The sequence below is a fragment of the Chanos chanos genome, chromosome 4, assembly GCF_902362185.1.
Source record: "Chanos chanos chromosome 4, fChaCha1.1, whole genome shotgun sequence".
NCBI classification, from domain to species: domain Eukaryota; kingdom Metazoa; phylum Chordata; class Actinopteri; order Gonorynchiformes; family Chanidae; genus Chanos; species Chanos chanos.
In genome coordinates, this window is record NC_044498.1 from 9,739,288 (window position 1) to 9,763,103 (window position 23,816).

General features: G+C 41.8%; 3 protein-coding genes and 1 non-coding gene across 8 annotated transcripts; all 4 read right to left on the reverse strand.

Moving 5' to 3' along the window:
* Positions 1-414: 414 nt before the first annotated feature.
* actc1a (actin alpha cardiac muscle 1a) lies at positions 415-3,241 on the reverse strand. Of its 2 annotated transcripts, XM_030770498.1 has the most exons (8): positions 3,113-3,241; positions 2,600-2,728; positions 2,210-2,320; positions 2,018-2,102; positions 1,754-1,915; positions 1,154-1,345; positions 738-919; positions 415-558 (listed from the first exon to the last, which is right to left on the reverse strand). In XM_030770498.1, exons 1-8 carry the CDS (start codon positions 3,239-3,241, stop codon positions 415-417), a joined length of 1,134 nt encoding a protein of 377 aa, XP_030626358.1. The 2 variants fall into 2 exon arrangements, with proteins under 2 accessions (XP_030626358.1, XP_030626359.1); XM_030770499.1 differs by lacking the exon at positions 2,600-2,728.
* Positions 3,242-10,178: 6,937 nt separating this feature from the next.
* rrm2 (ribonucleotide reductase M2 polypeptide) lies at positions 10,179-13,364 on the reverse strand. Of its 4 annotated transcripts, none has more exons than XM_030771474.1 (10): positions 13,272-13,364; positions 12,999-13,067; positions 12,237-12,377; positions 12,043-12,159; positions 11,782-11,915; positions 11,408-11,502; positions 11,102-11,235; positions 10,799-10,903; positions 10,535-10,648; positions 10,179-10,331 (listed from the first exon to the last, which is right to left on the reverse strand). In XM_030771474.1, exons 1-10 carry the CDS (start codon positions 13,362-13,364, stop codon positions 10,179-10,181), a joined length of 1,155 nt encoding a protein of 384 aa, XP_030627334.1. The 4 variants fall into 4 exon arrangements, with proteins under 4 accessions (XP_030627334.1, XP_030627333.1, XP_030627337.1 ...); XM_030771473.1 differs by having other exon boundaries at positions 12,978-13,067; XM_030771477.1 differs by having other exon boundaries at positions 12,237-12,371; positions 13,272-13,349.
* Positions 11,596-11,736, reverse strand: LOC115811007 (small nucleolar RNA SNORD94). The gene has a single exon (XR_004025268.1). It is a non-coding gene; the product is annotated as a small nucleolar RNA SNORD94 (small nucleolar RNA).
* A 5,276-nt stretch (positions 13,365-18,640) lies between the features above and the next one.
* Positions 18,641-22,697, reverse strand: klf11a (Kruppel like factor 11a). The gene is made up of 4 exons (XM_030771561.1): positions 22,499-22,697; positions 20,874-21,126; positions 19,303-20,278; positions 18,641-19,039 (listed from the first exon to the last, which is right to left on the reverse strand). The coding sequence occupies exons 2-4, from the start codon at positions 21,102-21,104 to the stop codon at positions 18,738-18,740; spliced, it is 1,509 nt and encodes a 502-aa protein (XP_030627421.1). The 5' UTR covers positions 21,105-21,126; positions 22,499-22,697; the 3' UTR covers positions 18,641-18,737.
* Positions 22,698-23,816: the final 1,119 nt, after the last annotated feature.

Below are 23,816 nucleotides of genomic sequence, written 5' to 3' on the forward strand. Positions count from 1 at the left end.
ACCCAAAACAAAATGCATAATTTATTGTTTATTTTGTTTATATGGTTTCATACCCACATCCCTGTCCTTGATAAGTGATAGAATAATAACCATTGCCACTGAAGTGGCATCCTGATGTTAATGTTTGATGATTAGATATGTGAGGGGTGAGCTTGTCGATAACTTTCCTCATTTGGATTGTATTTCCAGTCACATTCACAACACCTTTTCGTCTCTCCAATAACTCTTAAACAATTGTTTTGTTACAAAACTACAAAAACACAAATAAATTACAAAAAAAAAAAAAAAAAGACAAGAGGAACCTTGAATACTGTTACAGGCAACTATTTTTATTACAACAGTACATGTATATACAGTAAAAGGGACAGTACAAATGGAGACAGAAGGGCGGACAGATGGGACAGGGTTGATGATTTAGAAGCACTTTCTGTGGACAATGGAGGGGCCAGCCTCGTCATACTCCTGCTTGCTGATCCACATCTGCTGGAAGGTGGACAGAGAAGCCAGGATGGAGCCGCCGATCCAGACGGAGTACTTACGCTCGGGGGGAGCAATGATCTAGATGGAAGATGAGAGAGAGAGAAAGTTGCTTAAGCTCAACAAGGGTAATGAGGTTTTGTTGTGCTTTTTACATGTAAGGTAGGTGAGAGAAATGTGCTGTTGTGGGTGAACTGAGTGTAGTAAGTGCGTATTCATCATCAAAGGAAGTGCGTTTGGTCGGGGCGGTGATCCTTTACCTTGATCTTCATGGTGCTGGGGGCCAGAGCAGTGATCTCCTTCTGCATACGGTCAGCAATACCAGGGTACATGGTGGTACCACCAGACAGGACATTGTTGGCGTACAGATCCTTACGGATGTCAATATCGCACTTCATGATGCTGTTGTAGGCAGTCTCATGGATACCAGCAGACTCCATACCTACGAGCAGAGAGGGAATAGGTCAATTCGCGCACACCAACACATGCCACGCAACCACCTACAGAATGTGCATGTTTCTAAATCAGGTATGCTGAAGTGAGATGGAGTATTTGGTGCTGCTTTGTACACGAATACATAGCAAAAGCAGGGGGCGCTGTTGTAAAGCTTGCTGTTGACCTTACTGTGTTACAGATTAATGTTAATAATTCTGAATTGATTGACATGGGAACCTACCAATGAAAGAAGGCTGGAAGAGGGTCTCGGGGCAGCGGAAACGCTCGTTACCAATGGTGATAACCTGACCATCGGGCAACTCGTAGCTCTTCTCCAGGGAGGAGGAGGAAGCAGCGGTGGCCATCTCATTCTCAAAGTCCAGAGCCACATAGCACAGCTTCTCCTTGATGTCACGCACGATCTCACGCTCAGCTGGGAAGGAAGGAAAATTCCAGAGAAGTGAAGAAGTTGCTCAGCAAACTAATTCAAGGCATATTTTAGCTTTTACTGATTGCACTATCAAATGTTATCATATCAATGCTCTGTTATTGGTTTATTTTTGTATTCTATAACTACTGCCTGAATTGCATACACACAAACACACACACACATTATTCACTAATATCCATACTGTCCCTCTTTACACCCACATACATATACCTAAACACTGACTATGGTGACCTATGAACTACCAAAACCAATGACTTACCAGTGAATTACTGAATTACTCTACTGTAACTCTAACTTCAAAGCTCCCTGGTTGTATGTTTCCCAAAGCTGTAAGTGTAACTTCACTGGCTATGCTATTGGTTTGGTTTCAGGAACTGCGAGATGTCCTACCAGTGGTGACGAAAGAGTAACCACGCTCAGTGAGGATCTTCATCAGGTAGTCAGTCAGGTCGCGACCGGCCAGATCCAGACGCATGATGGCGTGGGGGAGAGCGTAACCCTCATAGATGGGGACGTTGTGGGTAACACCGTCACCAGAGTCCAGCACAATACCTACAGAGCAAGACCGCTCAGTGTCAACAGTGATCAAACAGAGAGACATAGAGTGAAATATGTCTCATGTTGATGCTCGAGGGGAAATAGGGAAACACTGACCGGTGGTACGGCCGGAGGCATACAGGGAGAGGACAGCCTGGATGGCCACATACATGGCAGGGACGTTGAAGGTCTCAAACATGATCTGCGGGAAAGAAATAAACATCTTCAGCGCCGCTTGCAAAGAAAATTGTGCTTTGTGAAGAGACGTGAAAGAGAAAAAGTATTATTTGGTCTTGCGAGCGTGCTGACCTGGGTCATCTTTTCCCTGTTGGCCTTGGGGTTGAGGGGGGCCTCAGTGAGCAGGGTGGGGTGCTCCTCAGGGGCCACACGCAGCTCATTGTAGAAGGTGTGATGCCAGATCTGTTAAGACAGAGACAAAGAGAACTATAGTGAAAATTAAAATTACTCTCCTGCACTCATGGCAGAAGAAAAACAACAATTGACACAAGCTCTGTGGAGGGTAGCCCTACCGTTTAATATAAAGTTAACTCAAGTGTTTGTAGCATCTACAAAATTAAACAAAAATATTTAAATGTCCAGATCCGTCAGTGTTAGCATTAGTGGTCCCGCTATGACTGAGCTTATAATTGATAGGAGTGGATTTGAATTAATGGAAGTCTTTCATCCTGAGCCACGCACCTTCTCCATATCGTCCCAGTTGGTGATGATGCCGTGTTCAATGGGGTATTTCAGGGTAAGAATACCTCTCTTGCTCTGGGCCTCGTCTCCAACGTAGCTGTCCTTCTGACCCATACCCACCATCACACCCTGTACACGAAGAGAAACACCGCGGTTAAATTTTAGTCTGAAGTAAAGACAGAAAGAAGCAGGCAGCTATACTTATAAATATGTCGTTAGTTTTTACAATGACGTATCCAGTGTAAGGCATAATCTTAATTCATTCTTGCAGCAGGCTACTTATTCATCCGGGAATGGGGGAAAATTCACACTTATTACCCATACATACTTAAATATACTTATTGCCATAAAAGTATATTTTTGCTTATTTATTCGTTTTAATAATCGTATGTAGACTGTTCATCTTTTTTACATGTGTATCCTTACTGAGGTTAAACCGGCACGAGTGAGAATTCATGTTTACTTACATATCTGTGTACATAAGTGAATCGGAACATTTCTTAAGTCGCTCACCTGATGACGGGGCCTTCCAACGATGGAAGGGAAGACAGCGCGAGGAGCGTCATCACCGGCGAATCCAGCCTTGACCAAGCCAGAGCCGTTGTCGCACACAAGAGCGGTAGTCTCGTCGTCGTCACACATCTTTGGTCTTTTCTGGGATGGTCTAAACGGGAAAAATGACATCAGCATAACCAAATAAATCGCTCAATGATGTGTAAGTATGTCGGTCTTTAACAATATCGGTAGAGTAGTCGGCTTCTTTAACAAATTACATACCGTATTGTCTCTCGGCAATATATGTTTCATGTATGTTAAGTAGGCCTAAGCTTTGTCAAACAATTATGATGACAGATTGACAATAAATTGAAATGTTTAGCTAGTAACTGGAGATGATGTAGGCTTGTCCCACAATAATTTGGAAGTGTATTTGATTTTACAATTTGTTAGAATGTCTGACGCCTTAAACTGTTAGCCAAAATAGTTGTCTCCAGAGCTGGTAGAATACTTCACCTTACATGTCATGCCCTTTTCTATGAGAAACATTACAAGGACCAGCCCTACACTATCTATCAATCAGATAAAGTAAGAGTTCAGACTTGCTCAGCAAAACCAAAAAGGGACATAGCAGAGGCCCACTGGGATAGAGAGAGAGAGAGAGAGAGAGAGAGAGAGTGAGAGAGAGAGCTATTTTAAGCGCCTTCTCATGTAATCCCAAATGGGAGCCCCTTTAAACCCCCTATCTGTTACTATCTCAGTACTGAAGGAGTTGGTCCCTTGACAAGTAACAGTAGGCCTTGGCACAGCTGTTGCCACATAGACACACCATCTCTCTCGTTCATACCATGTGTACTAGTCCTCACACTACCACTGTTACTGTTGCCAGAATTTTCTTTTCTTCCCCAGAACTGAGCATCTCTCAGACCTAGCAGCTGACTCCTGTAGCTCTACGCTCTATCAGAGAGAGCTGTCAGTTACTTGTGACCAACTATGATCTGTTATTTTATGAACTCTGTAAGATCACTCAGTTTCTCTGTTTACTCCTCCTTCTACTGTTACTGTTTCTGTCAGTAAATTGACAAACTACCAATTTCCGACAGCAAATCTAATAATTATAGCCTTCTGCTTTTTTTTTTTTTTTTTTTTTTAATGAAAGACTCTACAGTACTTCAGCAACAGACAAACTGGCAAGACTCTTCCTCTGCTCTTGTATCACAAGCCTTTCATCCCTGTGTAGCAGATGAGGTTTGTCCGCGGTATAAAAGCCCTATCCATCCTCTCTTTCCACATCCTTCTCTTTCCTTCAGACAGTCAGTCATCCATAGAAAAAAAAGTTGGAATCAGGCCACTCACCAAGTTGTAGCGCAAGACTGGAGTTTCCACTGGGACAAAGGGGCGAGGGTTAGGGGTACTCCTTAAATATGACAGTGGTCGTGGGGGTAGGGGGACTGGGGGCGGGCTCACAGGTTCACACAAGCCCAAATAAGAACTTCTAAAAAATGGCCCACAAGTAAGTGTATCCTGTATCCACACTTCTTCGACAGGACACCTCTAAAATGGAGATATGTTTCCTAGGTGACAGTAGACCTCTCCCTCTCTCAGTTACAAAAATAAGATGAATCAAAATGTGGGCCTTAATCTCTTCTCATAAAGTCATTGTAAAGTCCTGAATTATTCAGTGAACAGAAGATTGAAAATATGGCCCTCAGTGTAATGGTTGTCACATATCATGTTATATGACTTTCGGGAAACTGTTTCAGTCATAAAAGAAACACTCTTGCTTTACAGTATTCTTCCATATTATATCAGAGCAGGCCACTGTTAAGAATCACTGCGGTCAACAGAATCTAATGGTCATACAAAAATGTAAGACATTATATTGAACACTTGGTAGATAGCTGTTACGTCATCATGGTTAAACATATAGGTCAGCCACATTCCTTGTTTACCTCACCGAGAGACTCCTTACTGATGTCATTTTACATTCATTGAGTAATACCTTTTAATTTATTTTAAGCAAAGTACTGTAATTACACCTTTCACGTACAGTATAGGTAGCAACCAATGTTTGTTTTGAAACATGAATGAACAAGTCGTATCTCACTTTATTCTCTGTGTCTTAGCTGAGATTTAAGACTGTCATATGTCATTATACCATCAGAACTTCGCAAAAGGGGGAAAAAAACATAAGAATCTGTGTGGAGGTGTATAGCTCCATCAGGCTGTTCACCTTGGCCTAGATAACGAATCTGATATGACTACACTTGGGAATTGGAGATTGTGTGTGAATGTGTAGGGTTGGTGGGTCGGGGGGGGGGGGGGGGGGGGGGGGTGTCTGGTAGTGGCTTTACCTATTTACCATATGAAGTGTCCCCAGCAGTTTGTGCTGCAGTCTGTATGTCAGTGTCCTTAGCACCGTGGTATGTGAGATTGTGGGGCTAAAAGATGCCAGACAGCTGCAGGGGGGGGGTCAAACGCATGTGGACCCACCTCTCCAACTGCTCTGTGGGATAACCCTTTTGGGCTGGCTTCTGATTGGCCAGGCTCTGTCCTTTTAGGGTCATGGTGAATAACAGGTGCCCATAGCATTGTCAATGTAGATCCTCAGCGTTGAGTGAACCTCTGCAGCTCCTTATTCGGCCCCCACCCCTCCTCTTGCTCTCTTATTGGTTCCTGTAGGGAGAGCTTGCTTTTTTTTTTTTTTTTTTTTTTGGCTGCATATAGAACCAAGGTTCATAATGAAGAAGTCTGTTTTGTAAAGTATTGCTGGCTGTAGTTCTGTTTTTGGTGATTTGCAGCTAATATAATGGTACATCATGAATTCTGAGAAAAATCATATTGTGGCTGAAGTGAGGTTTCCTAATGGGATGATAGAAGTCAGAGTAATCTCAGGTTTTCAATGAACCATACAACATCCCTGTAGTAAACATGATACTTCCCTGGCCTGTGCATCAGACATTGAAAACTTATCTGGGTTACGTTTGAAATTTATTGGCCTGACAAATTTGAAACTCTGTTATCTCCTGTCTGAAAGCACAGACACCTCTGTATATTAAAGGTATTTATGGAATAAAAGGGGAAAGTTGAAAACCATAACTGAACCCCAACATTTACTAATTAGTTTCTCCACTCTTAACCTCAGTCCTCGTCCAAAACCTGACTTGATTACTTTCGACAGATATGTCGCTCCGCATTCAGAGAAACACTGGGAGACCTTGTTCTATTTAGGGCCTGTGTAGATTATGTTCATAGACAAATAAAGATCATGATAACAATGGGATGACATTTCCTGATGTCTCGCCGATCTCAGCTGGGAAGGATGTGTACTGTGTGTGTATGTGCGTTCTTACAGAGGGCTATTCAAAACTATTTGAGTTACTCCCTGATCCACAGTTGGATTATCCAAAAGCATTTTCAAACTCTGTGCTGTCCTAGTCTCTGGGTTCGAGCGGCTATGTTTAGATCTTATGTCACATCGCCTACATAGATAGTTAGTTAATGCAGTCTCTTAAGGTTGTCCTTATGCTATAAGCATCTATAATGTAATGTAATGCTGGTGAGTGAGGAGGCTATGAAGAGGAGACAAACACAGCCGGTTCATTCAAAGAGTGCATGAGGCTAACTTGTAAAGATCTAAGAGGTATGACTGACTGTTCAAGAGCGAAACGTTATTTTGGGTCATATCTGATATAATAAATGATGTGTTTACATAGGTGCGCTCGTTTCTAAGAGTGCTTGATAAGGCACTAATCAAAATGCCTTGGATTCATTAACCAGAGTGATCTCCAAAAATAAACACGAAAGACGCGCCCCTGTCATTTGCTGCAGCTGTAGTCAAGACTGTTTCATGAATGGAACCACTGTAGGTGAAGCTGAGCGTTATGCTGTTGTAGGAGTCAGAGGGAGTAAGATTGAAACAGCAGTGTGTTTTGGGGGGGGGGACCTCTGTCCTTAAAAGGCCGTTCAGGGGGCACAAAATACCCCTCACTCAGGCAGCTGCTTAACTCAGGGTCAACACCATCCACCCCCTCCTCTTCCCTCCCTTCCTCCTTTCCCACTCTCCTTTTGCTGCAGGGAAAGTGGCAGTTGCTGGCCACAAATGTTCAACATTCAACAAAACATTCATGTGTCCTGGAACAGACGTTTACTGAACAACCTGTTTGTGTCTCCCAAGAATCATCAAAGTATTGGAGGAGCAAGATGAGTAAGACACCGTAAGACGCAAGCCATTTCTGAAAGCATGTACTCGCTTCCTGTACTATGTTGTATTTGCGTATTAGTGACTCTGTTGTGTATTAGTGACCCCAGATATCATGCCATGTTCTCAGAAAAAGCTAGAGTGGGTTGTTCCACACTATTCATGGTAGAATATTCCCTGAATGAAGTGGAAAAGGTGGATTTGCAGGAAAGGTGACTTTTTTCAGGAAAATGTATTTGTACCTTTTTGGGTGGGTTGTGGGTGAAGTAATATTTTTTAAAAAAAAATCTAGCACTTCAGTTTCTTAAAATAAAATAAGTTCTTAACTGTTTGTAGTGTTCAGTTACCTGCTGTAATGTATTTTAATTATAACTTAATTACTGTATATTATTTTAGTTCTCTGTTTCCATGATACATTCTTTTGTGCCAGTGTCGCTGAAACATTTGGCACCTACTTTATAAAAACACAGCCAGTGACTTAAGAACATTGAGTCTCCTGGTTGGTTTAATAAACTCAAGTGACAACTATCTAGCAACAACACTGAGATTCTTAATCTTGACTACTGAGTAAGAACTTTGTCTTTGGGCCCACAGTGTATTCTACAAAGTTTCATTCATTCATTAATTCATTCATCCTTTCACTTGTTCATTCCCTCATTGCTCATAGGGTGAAAACTGAGCATCAGGGCCTTAGTGTTAGTTTAAAGCATTGGTCAGCATGTTCACACTGTTGTCTTCCAGATACTTGATGCTGACATATATTAACAACCCTTCTATTGTACAAGTTCCCCATGTGCCAGACCAAACAGCTGTTGACAGGACCAGACGGCTCAGAAAGACGTGATGCTGACAGGCACGTTAATCACCTACACCCATCTAAATAGTTTTTCCATTAATGCACACGTTACACTCTAAAACGGATTACCTAATATGATCGTGTCAAGTTTTGTTTTTGTTTTGCCGATATTGTGACCATGGTACTAAAGTTGACCATGGAACTATGCTTAACCATAACCCCTTAACCAGTACCTTAAATCCCTTAAACCGCAATTCCACCACTATGTCTAACACAAACCATACCTATAGACACATATGTGCACATAGGCACAAACAAGAGGTAGGGTTAACTGATGGGTAAACTAGGTTGTCGCTACATTCATCAAGTCTTTCCAGGAAGGAGTTCTGATGGTTTAATTTTATTTTGTTGACTTTGCAATAGCTACATGTACTATGACCATCAAAAAGTTTCGTAGAGTTTTCTTTCTTTTTGACATTGTAGCATTCTGTGACAATCGATGCTTAAAAACACCAGTTAAATAAACTGTCAATATAAAAAGTGTAAAGGTCAAATGGGGGGGGGGGGTTGCTGGTGTACTTCTGATATGTACTCTACCATAAATATTTGAACATAATGTGTGCAGTTCTGTCATTCCTACTGCATTCGAAAGAGAACGACATGAGCACTACTGTAACTGGCTCCAATGACTTGGAGTAAACAAAGCACCAGTTATGACATGCTGTAAACGTGTCTTTATAAATCACCCCCATGGCTGATCTCTTATTTACGTTAAGAGTTATGCCCTTGCAAGAGAACCTCCACACTGTCAAGAACAGAGCACATGTATGTATGTATGTATGTGTTTGTTTTACAGCCTGCTGAGTGGCCAGAGAATGGTTGGCTAATGGAGTGCCATACCATGAGTGCCCGAGATAATGAAGGCTCTACAAATACACAGAGTGCTTTGGAAATTTCCATGTCAGCATGCTGTTGTTCAGTGTGTAACGGGTCAGTGTAGCAGTGACACAGCACAATAGAGCCGAATACATCACGCCCTCTTGGGCGTGGAAAGCAGAGAGTGACAACTAAACAACGCTTTCGTTACTATTAAATAGATATTTTCTATCCAAATTCAAATGATTGTTGAAGAAAGCTATGGTTTAATATTTGAGATTCAAACTTCTACCAGTAAGGTTTGCCTGCCCACATAGTATTTAAGGGGCAAAAAAAAAAAAAAAAAAGGAGAATGTTCCATATCTTAAGTAAATTTATTCTGGGTTATAGGGTGAGGTCTAATATTAATTTGGTTTTGTCCATTTCAGGCTGACACAGAACAATACAGTAGCACTCAACTTTTGAACACAGGTTTTTTTTTTTATTTTCTTCATCATAGAACAATGCTGAAGGCATTAAAACTATGAAATAATTCCATATGTTATGTAGTATGCAAAAAAACAAACCCACAAAAAGGTGTATACAAATAGTAAAAATTAAAAAAAAAAAAAACCCTCAAATGAGTAGGTTTGTCCGAACTTTTGACTGGTATAAACTCAGTGCTGGCACAACTTGTGATTACGGCCGATTTAAACTGTACAGCTACATCATTTTAGAAATTACCTTCAGGTGACTGCTGCTTTGTCAAAGTTGCCTGGCCCTTCACTTACTCAGCCTTCTGCACACCAAATATAGTTACATAGTGTCTAACCAGAAATACATCTCTGGCTAGAACTCTAAAATGTACATCTATTGAAACTACACAAAAAGGGGAAAGGGGGGGTAGAGAAGACACTTAGCTTTCATTGCAAAAGCCAGAAATTCAATTCTATAAATACATTTATCTTACACAATTATGCCCCTCTAAGGTAGCACATTTACTGCAACTGTTTATTACCAAAGTTTCTTTAAAAGAAAGACAATTGTTAAAACAAAACAAACACACTCACTAATCAACTCCATACAGCTGTTATGAGATTCTGGGGGAAGAGAGGATATTGTGGTTTATCCAGAGGTCCGTGTGTGGAGGCAGTCCAAGAATGAATCTCTGGACTTTGGCCTCTTCAAGTGTTTAATGCATGTAAAATGTCCGTACGCTACATAGAGTCTTTTTAGAAGTCAGCGTCCAGTGTGAAGGTTTTGTTCGTGGAGCCAGACATGACACCCATTTTCTGGTACTCGCCCACTCGTTTCTCAAAGAAATTGGTCTTCCCTTCCAGTGAGATGTTCTCCATGAAATCAAAGGGGTTGTCTGCTTTGTAGATCTACAATAAGACAAATTCAGCCAGTGGAAATCTTATTAAAAACCTGGTTTTGCAGAGTCACGACATGAGCAATAAGGCATGGGTAAAGTGACTTTTCAGTCGAAATATTGCTCAAATTAACATGCAAGCTGATCTGAGATCAGACACAAGAGAGCCACCAAACCATTCAAATGAAAGCAACTACGCGCAGTAAAAGTACATACCTTTTCAAAGCCCAGCTCCAACATGAGTCTGTCGGCCACAAACTCAATGTACTGCTTCATGAGGTCACAGTTCATTCCAATCAGCTTCACTGGGAGTGCCTGAGTCAGGAACTCCTAAAAATGGGGAAGGGGGGGGGGGGAGCTAAAGTTATTCATTTGAAGCAAAACCACTTCTTGTATTAAGCCGTACATCCATCAGACATATTCTTTCATCTCATTTAAACTCGAGGTATGCAATTATCCTATTCATATTCATTCCAATACCTGTTCAATTGCCACTGCATCCATAATGATCTTCCTTACTGTCGCCTCCGAGGGTTTCTTCACCAAATGCTTGAACATCAGGCATGCAAAGTCACAATGAAGACCCTGGGGGGGGGGGGGGGGGGAAGAAAAAAAAAAAAAAGAATTAAAGAATGCCATTTTAAATGCATACAGTCTAATCATCCTTTATTGACCAAATATGAACAAAATTCCAGGACAGCAGCACAATCTGAATTTGCTCTGCTCTTAAACGACTGCAGAAATTGTAATGTTGAAAGTGCGTATGCGCGATGAGACACTAACCTCGTCTCTGCTGATGAGCTCGTTGGAGAAAGTCAGGCCAGGCATCAGCCCTCTCTTCTTCAGCCAGAAGATGGCAGCGAATGAGCCAGAGAAAAAGATTCCCTCTACAGCAGCAAAGGCAACCACACGCTCTCCTGCAACACAAGGTCAGTAAGTATACAAAATCTTACTGGGGCAGTTAAAAAAAGAGACACACTTAATGGGTCTGTGGTTGAGGGCTCATAGGATACCTCAAGTTCATTCACTGATTTCTATTTTTGTTAACCCACACTCTTGTATTTGAAATAACCAACTACAAAAACTCACCATATAGAGCATTTTTGTTGCCAATCCAGTTAATAGCCCAGTCAGCCTTCTTCTTCACACAAGGCAGTGTTTCAATGGCATTGAAGAGGTATTCTCTACAAGAAGAGCAGTACACATACTCATTAAAACAGACGGAACATAGTAAAGTAAGAGTTCAGTATCAGTCTTGTGATGGTGTCTATTTACGCTGGGCTCAGACAAGGCGACTGTGTCGTGTTGGTGTCTCTCAGACAGCTAGCCACATGCCCACTGATCTGAGATCAGACACCAAACACTCAGCTCCCATCATCAGCTGAGGTCCGTACCCCTGCGCCACTCATCATTGCCCTTCCCCCCACCCCGACCCAGGTCTGCATACACAGCCACACCCTTACCTCTCTTTGGGGTCTTTGATGTAAGTGTCAATGAGCAGGCTGTACATTTCAGAGTGGATATTCTCCATGGCAATTTGGAAGCCATAGAAACAGCGGGCCTCTGTGACTTGCACTTCCTGTGTGAAGCGCTCCACCTAGTGGTGAATAAGAATATACAATGAGCCAACTGTTCAAATAACATGTAAAACATGGCACAATTTCATAATTTATTTTAAAAAAATTAAAGTTCAGAAAGGAGCTAAAGAAATCGCTTAAACTCACCAAGTTCTCATTGACAATGCCATCACTGGCAGCGAAGAAAGCCAGCACATGGGAGATAAAGTACCTTTCCTCATCCTTCAGTGACTCCCAGTGTGGAAGATCTTTGGACAGATCAACCTACCACACAGAAATACAATTAGGAAAAAAAACCTCAAATCATAAGAATAAGTACGCAAACTGACTTAAATTTATACCTCCTCTGCTGTCCAGAACGAAGCCTCGGCCTTCTTGTACATCTGCCAGATGTCGTGATACTGGATTGGGAAAATGACGAAGCGACGCGGATTCTCCCGGAGAAGAGGTTCATTCTCGTTTAGTGTGGGTTTTGGCTTCACCTGAAAAACACATTAGTTAAGGTTATTCCACCATGAGTCTCAATTTAAGTCTTAATGTCAGAAATGCTGACTGCAAAGAGGACCGCTGAGTAGAATTAGCAAGGATACAGGAGAGCCTTTCTACCACCACGACTGCCAATTCAACTTTGTATAATAAAAATAATTTACTAGGGTTCTTGTCGCGTGATCGACACTTGTTTGATCACTCGTCTGGTGGGGGGAAACCTTTATGTCCAACACGTGCCCTCATAGAACCTTTACGCGGTAAAATTCAGTTTATGTTGAAAATGAAGCACAGATGACGTGCTTGATTTTAAATACACATAAGTGTGGAGAAACAACGATGAAAAAGTCTTTGCATTACTCGTAGAGGCTCTAAAGCCGCCTTGTGTAAGACACGAAACTCCTCCCCCAGCCGTTTTTGCTTTCGTAAGGCTTTCACAAAGAATCCCGCTTTGGTAACACTCAGTTGACAGTCGGGATGACAACTGCTCTTAATTAAAAAATATTTATATATCTGGTCATAAGCCGCCAGTCGTGGCCTCTCATTTCAGTACTAACTACAACATTAATCTATATTGGTCATTTATGATAGAGTACCTGGTGCTGAGGGTGACTCACCTCGGAATCCTCGAAGATTTTACGCGCCGTTTTGCTAGCCAGAATCCTTGTAGAGTTCAAACTAGGAGGCTATGAGAAAAGTAAAACATTGAATGAAAAAGTTAGATAATATCGATCGTTGGCTGACTTACTCATTATAAATGTACTTTCGACTTTATACGAAGTTCTCTGAAGGAACTTCCTAGTCAATAGAATGGTTCTCCACATACGGTTCAATTTAATTAGTCATCAAATATCTGCAGGTGATAAATTAATTAAGACATTATTACTTACTGTGTTCTCTTTGTCGGCCAACGACATGTTGTCCATTTTAGTAGAAACGGAGTTTTCGTTCTTACTTTTGAGTGGAGAACGTGTGGACAGCATCTTGTGGTTAGGAATTACGAAAAATAAAAGTAGCGTGAGAAAACGCGGTATATAAAGATCTACCTTAAAAAGTTCGCGTAAAAAATTACGGATAAAACTTTCTTAAAATATATATAATCGCGCCTGAACGACTACAAAGTGTATTTCAGGTTACCGCCAGAGAAAAGTGCAATTTCGCGAGGAATTGCAGCATTTTAAGCCTTGGCGCTCGGACTGCAAAAGCCAATAGGAACAAAGTAGGTGGGGGTATTTAACTTTTTTTTTGTACGCGAAGCCAATCAGATTCTCACCACGCCAGCTTCGGATTGCGGGAAATTCAAACGCATGGGGGAAGGGGGGGAAATGTTATGAAAGCAAAAAAAATCACGCATAGTATACTAGTCTAAAAAGGCGCGCTTCTTAAATAGAATACACATTGGCTACCATATAGCAAAATGCATTTTAAAAAGTTAATTCATTGTAGATGCTTATTTGAGCTGTTTTGGTAAAAAAGTCAAAGGGTGCAAATGTAAACGCTGACAAACCTGGGTATCAAGTAATTCTATTGTTCATTGCACAGATCATATAGATACAAAAGATTCATCGTAAAATCAAATTAGTTTATTACCAAGATTCAAAATGAAATGAATTCACCACAGAAGTTGTGTGTGTGTGACAATAACTGAGTCATCTAGAAATTTAGTGTCAGTTACTGTGTAATGAAAAGAATTATTTGTGGGAAGATTCATTCCTTCCCGCCACATGGAATTACTACAACAAACATGGTCTTCGACAGAAAGTAATAAAGACATTTGCAGCATGTGAATGTAGCATGCAGGTAATCCGCATGTGTAATCATCAGATAGATTATGTGCGTTAGTAAGTTACGTTTTGTTCATTTGTCTTTTTGGCGCGGCGGCAGGCTTGGTTTGCATAAGCAGCTGATAGCCTACCCTGGCATACAGAGATTTCATGGCATCTTTCCAATAAAGCAGACGTCTAAAATGACTTATAGATTTATACCATCAGTATGCCTTGAATGTAGGATTATACGCTGAATATTAAAGGTAATTTCCACCAAACTTCATCACCATAACAGACAGCTAAAGCATATCTACACTATACCGACCTCCTCCAGACACAAACACTTACGAGAACCTGAGAAATATGACTGTGAGCATTGTTAACGACGATTTATCTGCTTGGAAAACCGAAGAACAGAAACGTAAAAACTACGAACAATTCAAATTATTCTCATATTTCCAACTGCAAAGACATTGTGGCGGAATAATGGGTAAACAGGAAGGGAGTGGAGCCCAGACTGAGAAATGGGGAATTTTATTCGTTACGCCCTCTGTTGGTATGGCGGTTATAATACAACAGAATCGCCAAACGCAACACACCAACTTCTTACTTCGTTATCGTAGGCAGAGTTTATCAGCACTGCTCCTGGGTGCCCACTGCTCTGTACATTATAGGCTTCTCGTTGCTCAAAGAACACTTGTTTCAACTATTCAAGGTCTAGATGGCTAGACCGTGATTCACTTTACCCCAAATTACAGGGAAAACTAAGATCTACAAACCTGTCTAAACCATGGTGAAAAAAGGACCAGAGGAGCCATAGAATAGCTGCATGTCCAATTTGACCCCACATATTGAGGGCTGCAACCAGCAATATTCAAACACTGTGATGTCATATATCACCTTTCGTGAAAACAGCTGCATTTCCGCTAAGGCCCTCATTATACACAATACTGACAATCCCAGTTTTACAGCAGAAGTCAGGCAGATTTGCCAAACAAAGAAGAAAGCCCACAGGACTTGGAGCAAAAAAAAAATCTTTGAAATGGTCTAGTACAGATCAGAGAGGAATCAGGGCAGTCAAGCAGAGACACTGTGAGAGGTTGAGAAGAAACTTCTCAGTAAACAACCCATTTTTGCTGTGGAAAGCCATGCAGGAGATCACTAATAACAAGAAGAAGGGAACTCCCAACTCCATAATTGACTATGAGTTGACCAACACCTTAACCAGGTTTTACTGCAGACTTGAAAGGCTGAAGGAGAGCCTGGGATCCCTCCCCCCACCACTACTGCAACCTCTGATGATCCATGAACAGGATGTTAACCAGACAGAAAACCAGGAAAGCTCTGGGCCAAGACTCTGTCCTTCCCGCTTCCCTGAGGTACTGAGTGGATCAGCTCACCTCCCACAGACATTTTTAACCAATCTCTAGACCTCTACATTGAACCTATTTTCTTCACAGGCCTCAATGACTACAGATCTATCGCCTGGACTTCTGTGGCCATGGAGACCCTTGATAGATCACCTCAAAATTTTCACAGGCCCCTGCCCTGTGCAGTAACAACAATCTGGAGCTTGATGCTCTGAAGGTGGATGAGATGACTGTAGAGTTATAGACTTTAGGAGGACCCTACCTCTTCCAAGCCCACACACATACATACACACACACACCATCTATGGCCCAACAGTCACCAGGGTGGAGTCATTTAAATTCCTGGGAACCACAATCTTACAGAACCTCAAATGGAAGAGAAATACTGCCTCCATTATCAATAAACCTCAGCAGTGTATGTGCTCCCTGAGACATACCACAGACTCTGATGGACCGCTGCTAAATAGCCACCATTGCGTCCATCCTAACGCTGTCCACAACTGTCTAGTTTCACTCAAACTCCACAGAAGACAGGGTCAAACTACAACGTATCATCTGGTCCGCAGAGAAAATCATTAACTAAGACCTTCCCTCCATCTAGGACCTTTATAGCTCCAGGTGCAAGAACCATGCAGGCAAGATCATCTCTGATCCTTCACATCCTGGTCACTTCATTTTCCAGTCTCTAACTTCTAGGAACAGATTCAGGACAATCATCACCAAAGCATCAAGACACAGAAACAGATTCTTTCCTAGAGCCGCAGCCCTTATCAACAGTTGACTCCACCCAGGCCTTATCATACTCATTAACAACAGACTACAGACAACATCCTCTGCGCTGTTGGCATTCAGCACTGCTGTATTCTTTCAATGCTGTGTCATTATACTGCCCTTCATTAGCTCCTTACTTCCTGCTAACTGCAATGTTACATGTAGTTCTCTGTAGTACTGGGAGATCTGTATACAATCTGTTGATCTGTATATATTCTGTAAACACTGCAACCACTTGTACCCGTGCTTATGCAAACCTCTCAGGACTACATATATATTGTGTAAATTTGTCTAGCGCTGCTCATACTCCGTGAGATTTGCATATTATCTATTTATCTGTATGTAATATGTGTATACTGTAACCACTGGCACCCATACTTCTCCAAGCTCTTAAAACAAATGTACTCATTGTACTGTAAACACTAGTATTTATACTTCCCAGAAGTATAAATAGTGATATGTATCACATGTGAACCACACTGTTACGTGAGGGCGGGAGAAAGGGGCATCCCAGGTCGACGTTTGAAAGTACAGTCTGTACTCTGCAACTACATACATCTACAGCAGAGGGCGCACTACATTCAGGAGTATATTTTGCATTGAAAATCGGGAAACAACTGGCTGGAAGTCTTAAATTTAATGTGTAGAATTGTATTCTTTTGCAAAAGTCAGAAATTAAATTCATGATTGCTGTCGAAGATTCATTGAAGACAGATAAACTTCTGTTCAATGAAATGACATTTGCGAACCTACCCAATCAAAATTATATTTTGGACGTAGTTAGTGCGAAACAGACACACACTCGCATTAAAATTTAAGAATTATAGTCGCGCCATCACGGAGCTTTTGTAGACCAGCTATGTAAGAAATGTCTGTCCTCATCTTGGGTGCGTCAAGCCACTTGTTATACAATAAGGATCCACCATCGTGCGCTTGCGGCTTGCTTACATAATATTTGGGTCATAGCTTACTTTTTTTATTAAATGACGAATACTTTGAATTAGGCCAACTTTGACTTCAGGGGGAAAAAAACATTGTAATCTTACTGTAGTTTCCCCCCATAACCCTGCTATTTATTTCCCCATCAATATTTGCATATTTGTTCGTCATTTCTGTGAGTAGGCTATACTTTTGATTTGTATGAACACGTGGAAAGGCTTTTCCTTTCTTGTTTTCTTTTCTTTTCTTTTCTTTTCTTTTCTTTTCTTTTCTTTTCTTTTCTTTAATACGTAGAGTCCGCTACTTAAGGCCATAGCCAAGACACTGTGTCACTCATGTATCTTCAATGAGAGTGAAAAACAAAATAAAGCAATTTTTCAAACCTCAAAGAATTTGCCTGTCAAAGCATTATATTTATTGTGTGCTCATCGTCCCGTATCCCATTATGAATGCAACTTTTTCCAACCTAAGAATGTCGGTCAGTAAGGCAAATGGGTGTGGTCAAATATAAACCAGTCAAATCCAAGTTCTTGCGTCACCTGCGATTGGTCGCGCCCCCTAAGCGATCCGAAATGCTTCGATTTCATTGGAGGAAGTTTGTTACTGGGTGTGATGGGGAGACTGCGCTGCTGAATGAGCGTTGTGTAACCGAATCAACCGCGTCAGGTGGCGTCAAATAACGCTTTGGTTGAGTAATGTATTCTATTGTTTGTTTGATGTTATTTTCTTCTCTGTTGTGCGTTAGTGAAAGACTATGGCGGGCCTTTCTTTTTGGACCTTTAAGAGCAATTTTATTTTGTACGGTATGGAAAGAAACATGTTCTTACGAAAATAGAAAACTACTAAAACTCAAAACGAACAGATCATTTTAACGAATTTCTATGCGACTTCCATTGTCTATAATCCTGCTCCTTACGTAGCAGCATCCCTTGTAACGAAAAACATTTACAATCATTGTAACCCGGGTTTTTTTCCCGTAATATCACAGTAAACATTGAAAATAAGGAAACAAGTGTATCTTACTACAAATGTTTATTAAATAATATGTAAAGCAAGACAGTAGGTAGTATCACAAGTAGGATTACTGCCCGTTTAAGAGATTAACATCAATAACATTTATTCATATACTGTCAATAAATGCAAGGTTCGAGTACACAATACATTCATACAGATATTTATATTTATGTACAAATATACAACAGCAAAATGAAGGGTAAAACAGAAATGCTGATGCAAAGGCTTTGGCAAAAAAGGAGTGCATACATGATCTGAAACTTAAACAAAAACATAATTTATATAAAAAATTAACAAAGAGTCTGAAATATGAAAAAGAATATACAGCTATGATTTTAAACAATCACAAAAAAAAATGAGGAAAATAAAAATCATCCAGTGCAATATCAGTTTGTTTTTGTCCATGAATATGTAGCAGCCTTTTGTTGAATTTCTCCCATAACGTGGTCAGAAGGGATGTAGTCCTGAGGTGGCCCCAGTACCCTTACGCTAGGACCTATTTGGAGGCAGCTGGCACCAGTACGCTGAGAGGCAGAGAGGGACTGGTTGATGGTGCTTGTTGGCAAGAGGGTGTTTTGTTATGGTCACGAATTTCTGCTGACCATGCGGATGACCTCTTTGTGGTCATGTGACGGCGCGCGTGTTTGGTCAGGTGATCACTTCGCATAAACCGGCGGTCGCAGACAGGGCAAACAAATTTCTTTTCACCTGTGTGCGTTCGGCGGTGTCGAGAGAGTTCGTCCGAGCGGGCAAATTTCTTGTCACAGCCTTCCCAATGGCAACTGAAGGGTTTCTCACCTAATAAAAAGGAATAAAATGACAAAATCAGGATTCAAAATGACAAATTAGACATCTGTAAAGGCAGCCCCAAATTACATGCCCAATAACAGATATTAACCTCCTCTATCACCTTGAATATACTGCAAAAAAAAAAAATCAAACCAATTTATAGATATAGACTAGCTATATTTATGAGATTTATATGAGTGACTGATACACTGTATCTTTTTTTTAAGATGTGTCTCCCAGCCTCTCCTCCCCCTTATGGTCACTATACAGACCTGTGTGGGTCCTGAGATGAGCCTTCAGATGGGAGCTCTTGAAGTATGTCTTCTTACACCCCGGGAAATTGCACACGTAGTTTCGTCGACGGGAGAAGTCAGCATGTGCGGTGTTTCCGCCTTGGCCAGAGGGCACATACACCGGCGCAGGTGCCAGGGGTAGGAGTTTGGTGTTGCCAAGGGTAACCACATTCTGTTGGCACGGGGGTGCCTGAGTCACGGGGGTCTGTGGGACCACAAACATCACAGTGCCCTGAGGCACAGGGGAGCCCACCAGCAGTGGCTGGGTGAATGATGTGGACTGAGGAAGAATGGGCTTAGGCCCATTGGCCTGTACCTGAACTGGAGTCTGTACAAATGCAGAGATAATCCCAGTCTGCCCATTAACAGGGAACACTTGGCAGAGCACTGGGGGACTGGACAAGGGATGCTGAGAAACTGAGCTGGACTGAGGTGGGGTTGGCGATGTAGGGGCGGGGGGGCTTGAGGTATTGGGTAAAGAGGGAGCATCACTGGACTTTTCAGCAACAGCACATGAGTTACTCAGATTAGGCGATTCTGTCTCCATGGGTATTTCTGAGTGGGGAGAAGTAGTCAGGCTTAGATTAGACTCTGTCTGAGGGGCTGGGCTGGATGTGTGCTCTGGTCCAACGGTCACAGGTGGAATGTGTTGAACCAGGGAAGTGTCTGCAGTATGTCGGATCACACTTGTCACCATAGCTCTACAAGGTTGCTCTGTGTGCACGTGGGAAGCTGAATTTGGAGGGATGGAGACCGGGGGGGTGGTGGGACTGGTTGATCCAGACTGTAAACTGATGTGTGTAGGACTGCTGGTGGAAAAGGTGGAACAGAGCCGGGGCCGTGAGAAAACAGGGTTCAGGCCCAGACCAGCAGCCACTGGAGCAGTGGTGGTCAGGACAGCAGAGGTGGTGGTGGAGGTCTCGGCAAAGCTTGGGCTATGAGGGGGTGTCATGCACTAATGGGGGGGGGGGGGGGGGGGGGGGGGAGAAGAAGAAAAAGAACTGTATTAACAGTTTAACTAGGTCACATTCAAATGCCAGACACTTTTTCCTTTTGCCTCCTAAGTGCTTTATTTTTGCCTGACAGGTTTACTTTCACATCCCCAGAAATCTCAACAACTTATTTTGGGTTTCAGCAAGTTAAAACTCAAACAACAGAGGATTCAAATGCTGATGGATCCACTCTACACAAGTCCTGCAGATCAATTTAGAAATTCCATACGTCTGCACCAACATTACTACATCTTTATATATTTCATTTTATATATATTGGAAATCCTGCATCATAATTTTTGAGCACTGTAAAGGATAAAAAAAATCAAAATCATAATCAGCACATATTTATACACTGGCTAACATTATACAGTTCTAGAATTTATCATCTTTGTCTGTGTCTATCTTCACATTTATTTTGTAAATTCATATACTATATCAGAGCTTCTGTATCATTTCTACGTGAAATATATGGCAAATTCAACAACAATCTCAGTTTTTCAGCAGCTAGAACTACAAAAAAGTCATCATCTTTATCGCTTAAGATTTGGTACGTACCAGCGAGGACAATGAAACCAGATCTTTGGGGGATTCAAGAATTTCAGGGTGCAGGGTCACAGAGTCACAGGAGTCTGAGGTGGGGGTGAGTGGGCGTGGCTTGTGTGACCTTTGAACCCAAGAGCTCATGCACACAAGAACCTCTGCAGCCTCTAAGTCATGATACTCCAAGGTGGAGGAAGAGGAAGATAAGGAAGATCTTTCACTGTCGTGCCTGTTCCTCTCCATCATGTTCTCACAGACACAGATCTTCCTGCAAAACACACACAAAAACACAACACTGCATTGACATAGGCAGTCTTCAAAGCAAGATTTTTTAAACGGCTACATTGCACCAAATCACTATTTCCACAAAATCAACCAAAAATATTTGTATCAAAACTTCATGTCACTTGGTGTTCTACTGTTATTTCTCTCTCTCTCTCTCTCTCTCTCTTACTAAATACACACATACACAGTTAATTTTTTCCACTGATGTGACCTGTAATTGATCTGATAACCAGCAATATCCCATGGATTTTTCCCCTAAATCATTATGTAGAATGCCACATACTCTCCAAATTTTCATTGAATCCAAAAAGAACTGCAGCAGCCCTACCAGACAGACAGACAGACAGACAGACAAAAGGCCCAAGATGGCTCAAAGTCTACAACAGGAAGCCCAACGAGAAAATGTATGGGTGTGTAACCCTGTAGCCTCTCTGGCAACTGCTGAATGCTCCGCTGCACGTAGAGCGGTTGCCACTCACGCACGGGGCCCCAGTCAGCTTTGCCAGGCCAGTTCAGCGCAGCTACACCCAGCGACTCTCAATGGGAACCTCCCATCGCCAAAAATAGACTTAACAGTGACGTGCTCTCAAACTCAGGGCAGCCATGTGAGACTATCATACACAACAAAATTGTTCTGCAAAAGTGGTACCTCGCACCATCCGGAAGTATTCAATTGGGTGTCACGATCTAAACCAGATTTGGTTGGGGAAAAAAGAGACCAAATCAAGAATTCTTACCTCAAATATTCTAGAGTGAAAGAGACAACATTAAGGACGGTTCCTAGTTCACATGAAACTACATTTCTTCACATGGTCTGGATATAGGTGAAATACTTGCACAAAAAAAACTTGTTTTATGCACTTGCATATTTCCAAGACACTCTCAAATGCTGACACAAACAGAGACCCAATGGGAGAAGCGCAATACTTCTCAGCGAATTTCTCTCTCGCATTCTAGCCCAGAATATACACACAGCTATAAGCTTAGGACAGACTGCGGAAAGTGATGTATCATTTATGGAAACAATTAAGCATGAGGTCAAATAAACTCTACACAGTTTCAGTAGCCAGTGACATTGGCGTTCGACTGTTCGTGTTGAGATACTGAATATAAGAGAGAAATGAACGAGACACGGAAGCTTGTTTAATAATTTTGACCTTAGCATTGAAAAGACTGTCGAGTTCAACTATTTGCAATGCGCAGGATGGCTTTTTATTGCGTCCGCAACTTTACTTCACTTTTATTCACATAATATAATATCTTAACAAGTCTATACTGTAATACCAATGATCCAAATAAGCCATAAATGAACAAGACCTCCTTCGTTTTTTCATTAATCAGAAAAGAGAACTTACCTGGTTTGACTCTAGATTTGGATCTCCCGATGCAGAAGTCGGTGTGCAGGAAAAAGAGAAACTACCTCTCCTAAAGCGGTGTCAAGAGTCACCGAAAGGAAGACAGATGTGATATGGCCGTACAGCAGAAACCCCAAGCACATAAGAGTAGCCACTTTTTTACAAGCAACATCCAACCTCAGCTGAGAGAATCTGGAACGGAGACACACATACACACGCGCGCACGCACACACACATATACACACACAGAAAAAAACAGAAACAAAATTCAGAGCAGACTGGCGGGTGGTAACATGTTACCAATCAAAAACAAAGGTGTAGCGGAAATGGACCAATAGGAAAGAAGGCAACGCGTGATCAGTACGTGATCGTGAGCCGATTGGCGGAATCGGGGTGCGTGGCTGTTGGAGGGCGTACCGAAGGAGTCAGCGGTGTCAGAGTAAACCCGATGAACCCGGTGCTGGAAAACTGGGGGAAAGGTCGCAACGGCGAAACAAGCGGAATCGTGAGATAACTCGCACGCGTCTGGTTTTACTGTGCCAAGAGAGATCGGCACTCGCAGACTGCGAACAGCACACTGCCGTTTTAGGATTTAAAATTAAAGCTGTGTATAAAGACAATGCAGTCACTAAAACCTTAAATGTGGCTAAGTTTTAGCTTCAGTGAATCATTGAGCAAAATAGTAAGCAATTATTGACTGTTCAGTGAAAAGCAATTCATTTTACCATACCAAACTGTATGTGTTGTCTTTTTGTGTGTGTTTTTAACGTAATTCAAGGCTCTACCTAGGCAGCTTATTTTTAACATTCTTTTTCATAAATCGGAGCATACGAAGAAGAGACGCCTAGGAAACTCACTATTCTGCAAGGGGTTATTGAGGCCTCTGAAAAAATGAATAAAAAAATATTTGGACGATTTCCAAACTTCCCTGTGACACATTTTCCTAAACTGTTGTATAAGGAATTAGACCCAGACCGTCCACCGTCCCCCCGCCCAATCTGCTGTTGAACCCAGAAACCTCAACTCGGGGAAGTTGTAAACAGCCTTCCCTTAAAGGATCCCAGGGCGGAGTCTCCGAGCGCGCTGCGCCCGCTTTGTTGTAGCGCTGGCTAACGTTAACCCTTCAAAGGACCTTTTTGTAATTTTTCCCCATTCTGAAAAAGCGCATTGCCAGTGGATGGATCTAAATATTTTTCGTTCATATTTTTTTTTTCTAAAAATCACACGGATATTGAGTTGGAAAACAAAGCCGAATTTCACGTATATAATTATACAATTGTTCTGTCGCGCCTGTTTTAGGGTTATTAACGTGTATGTA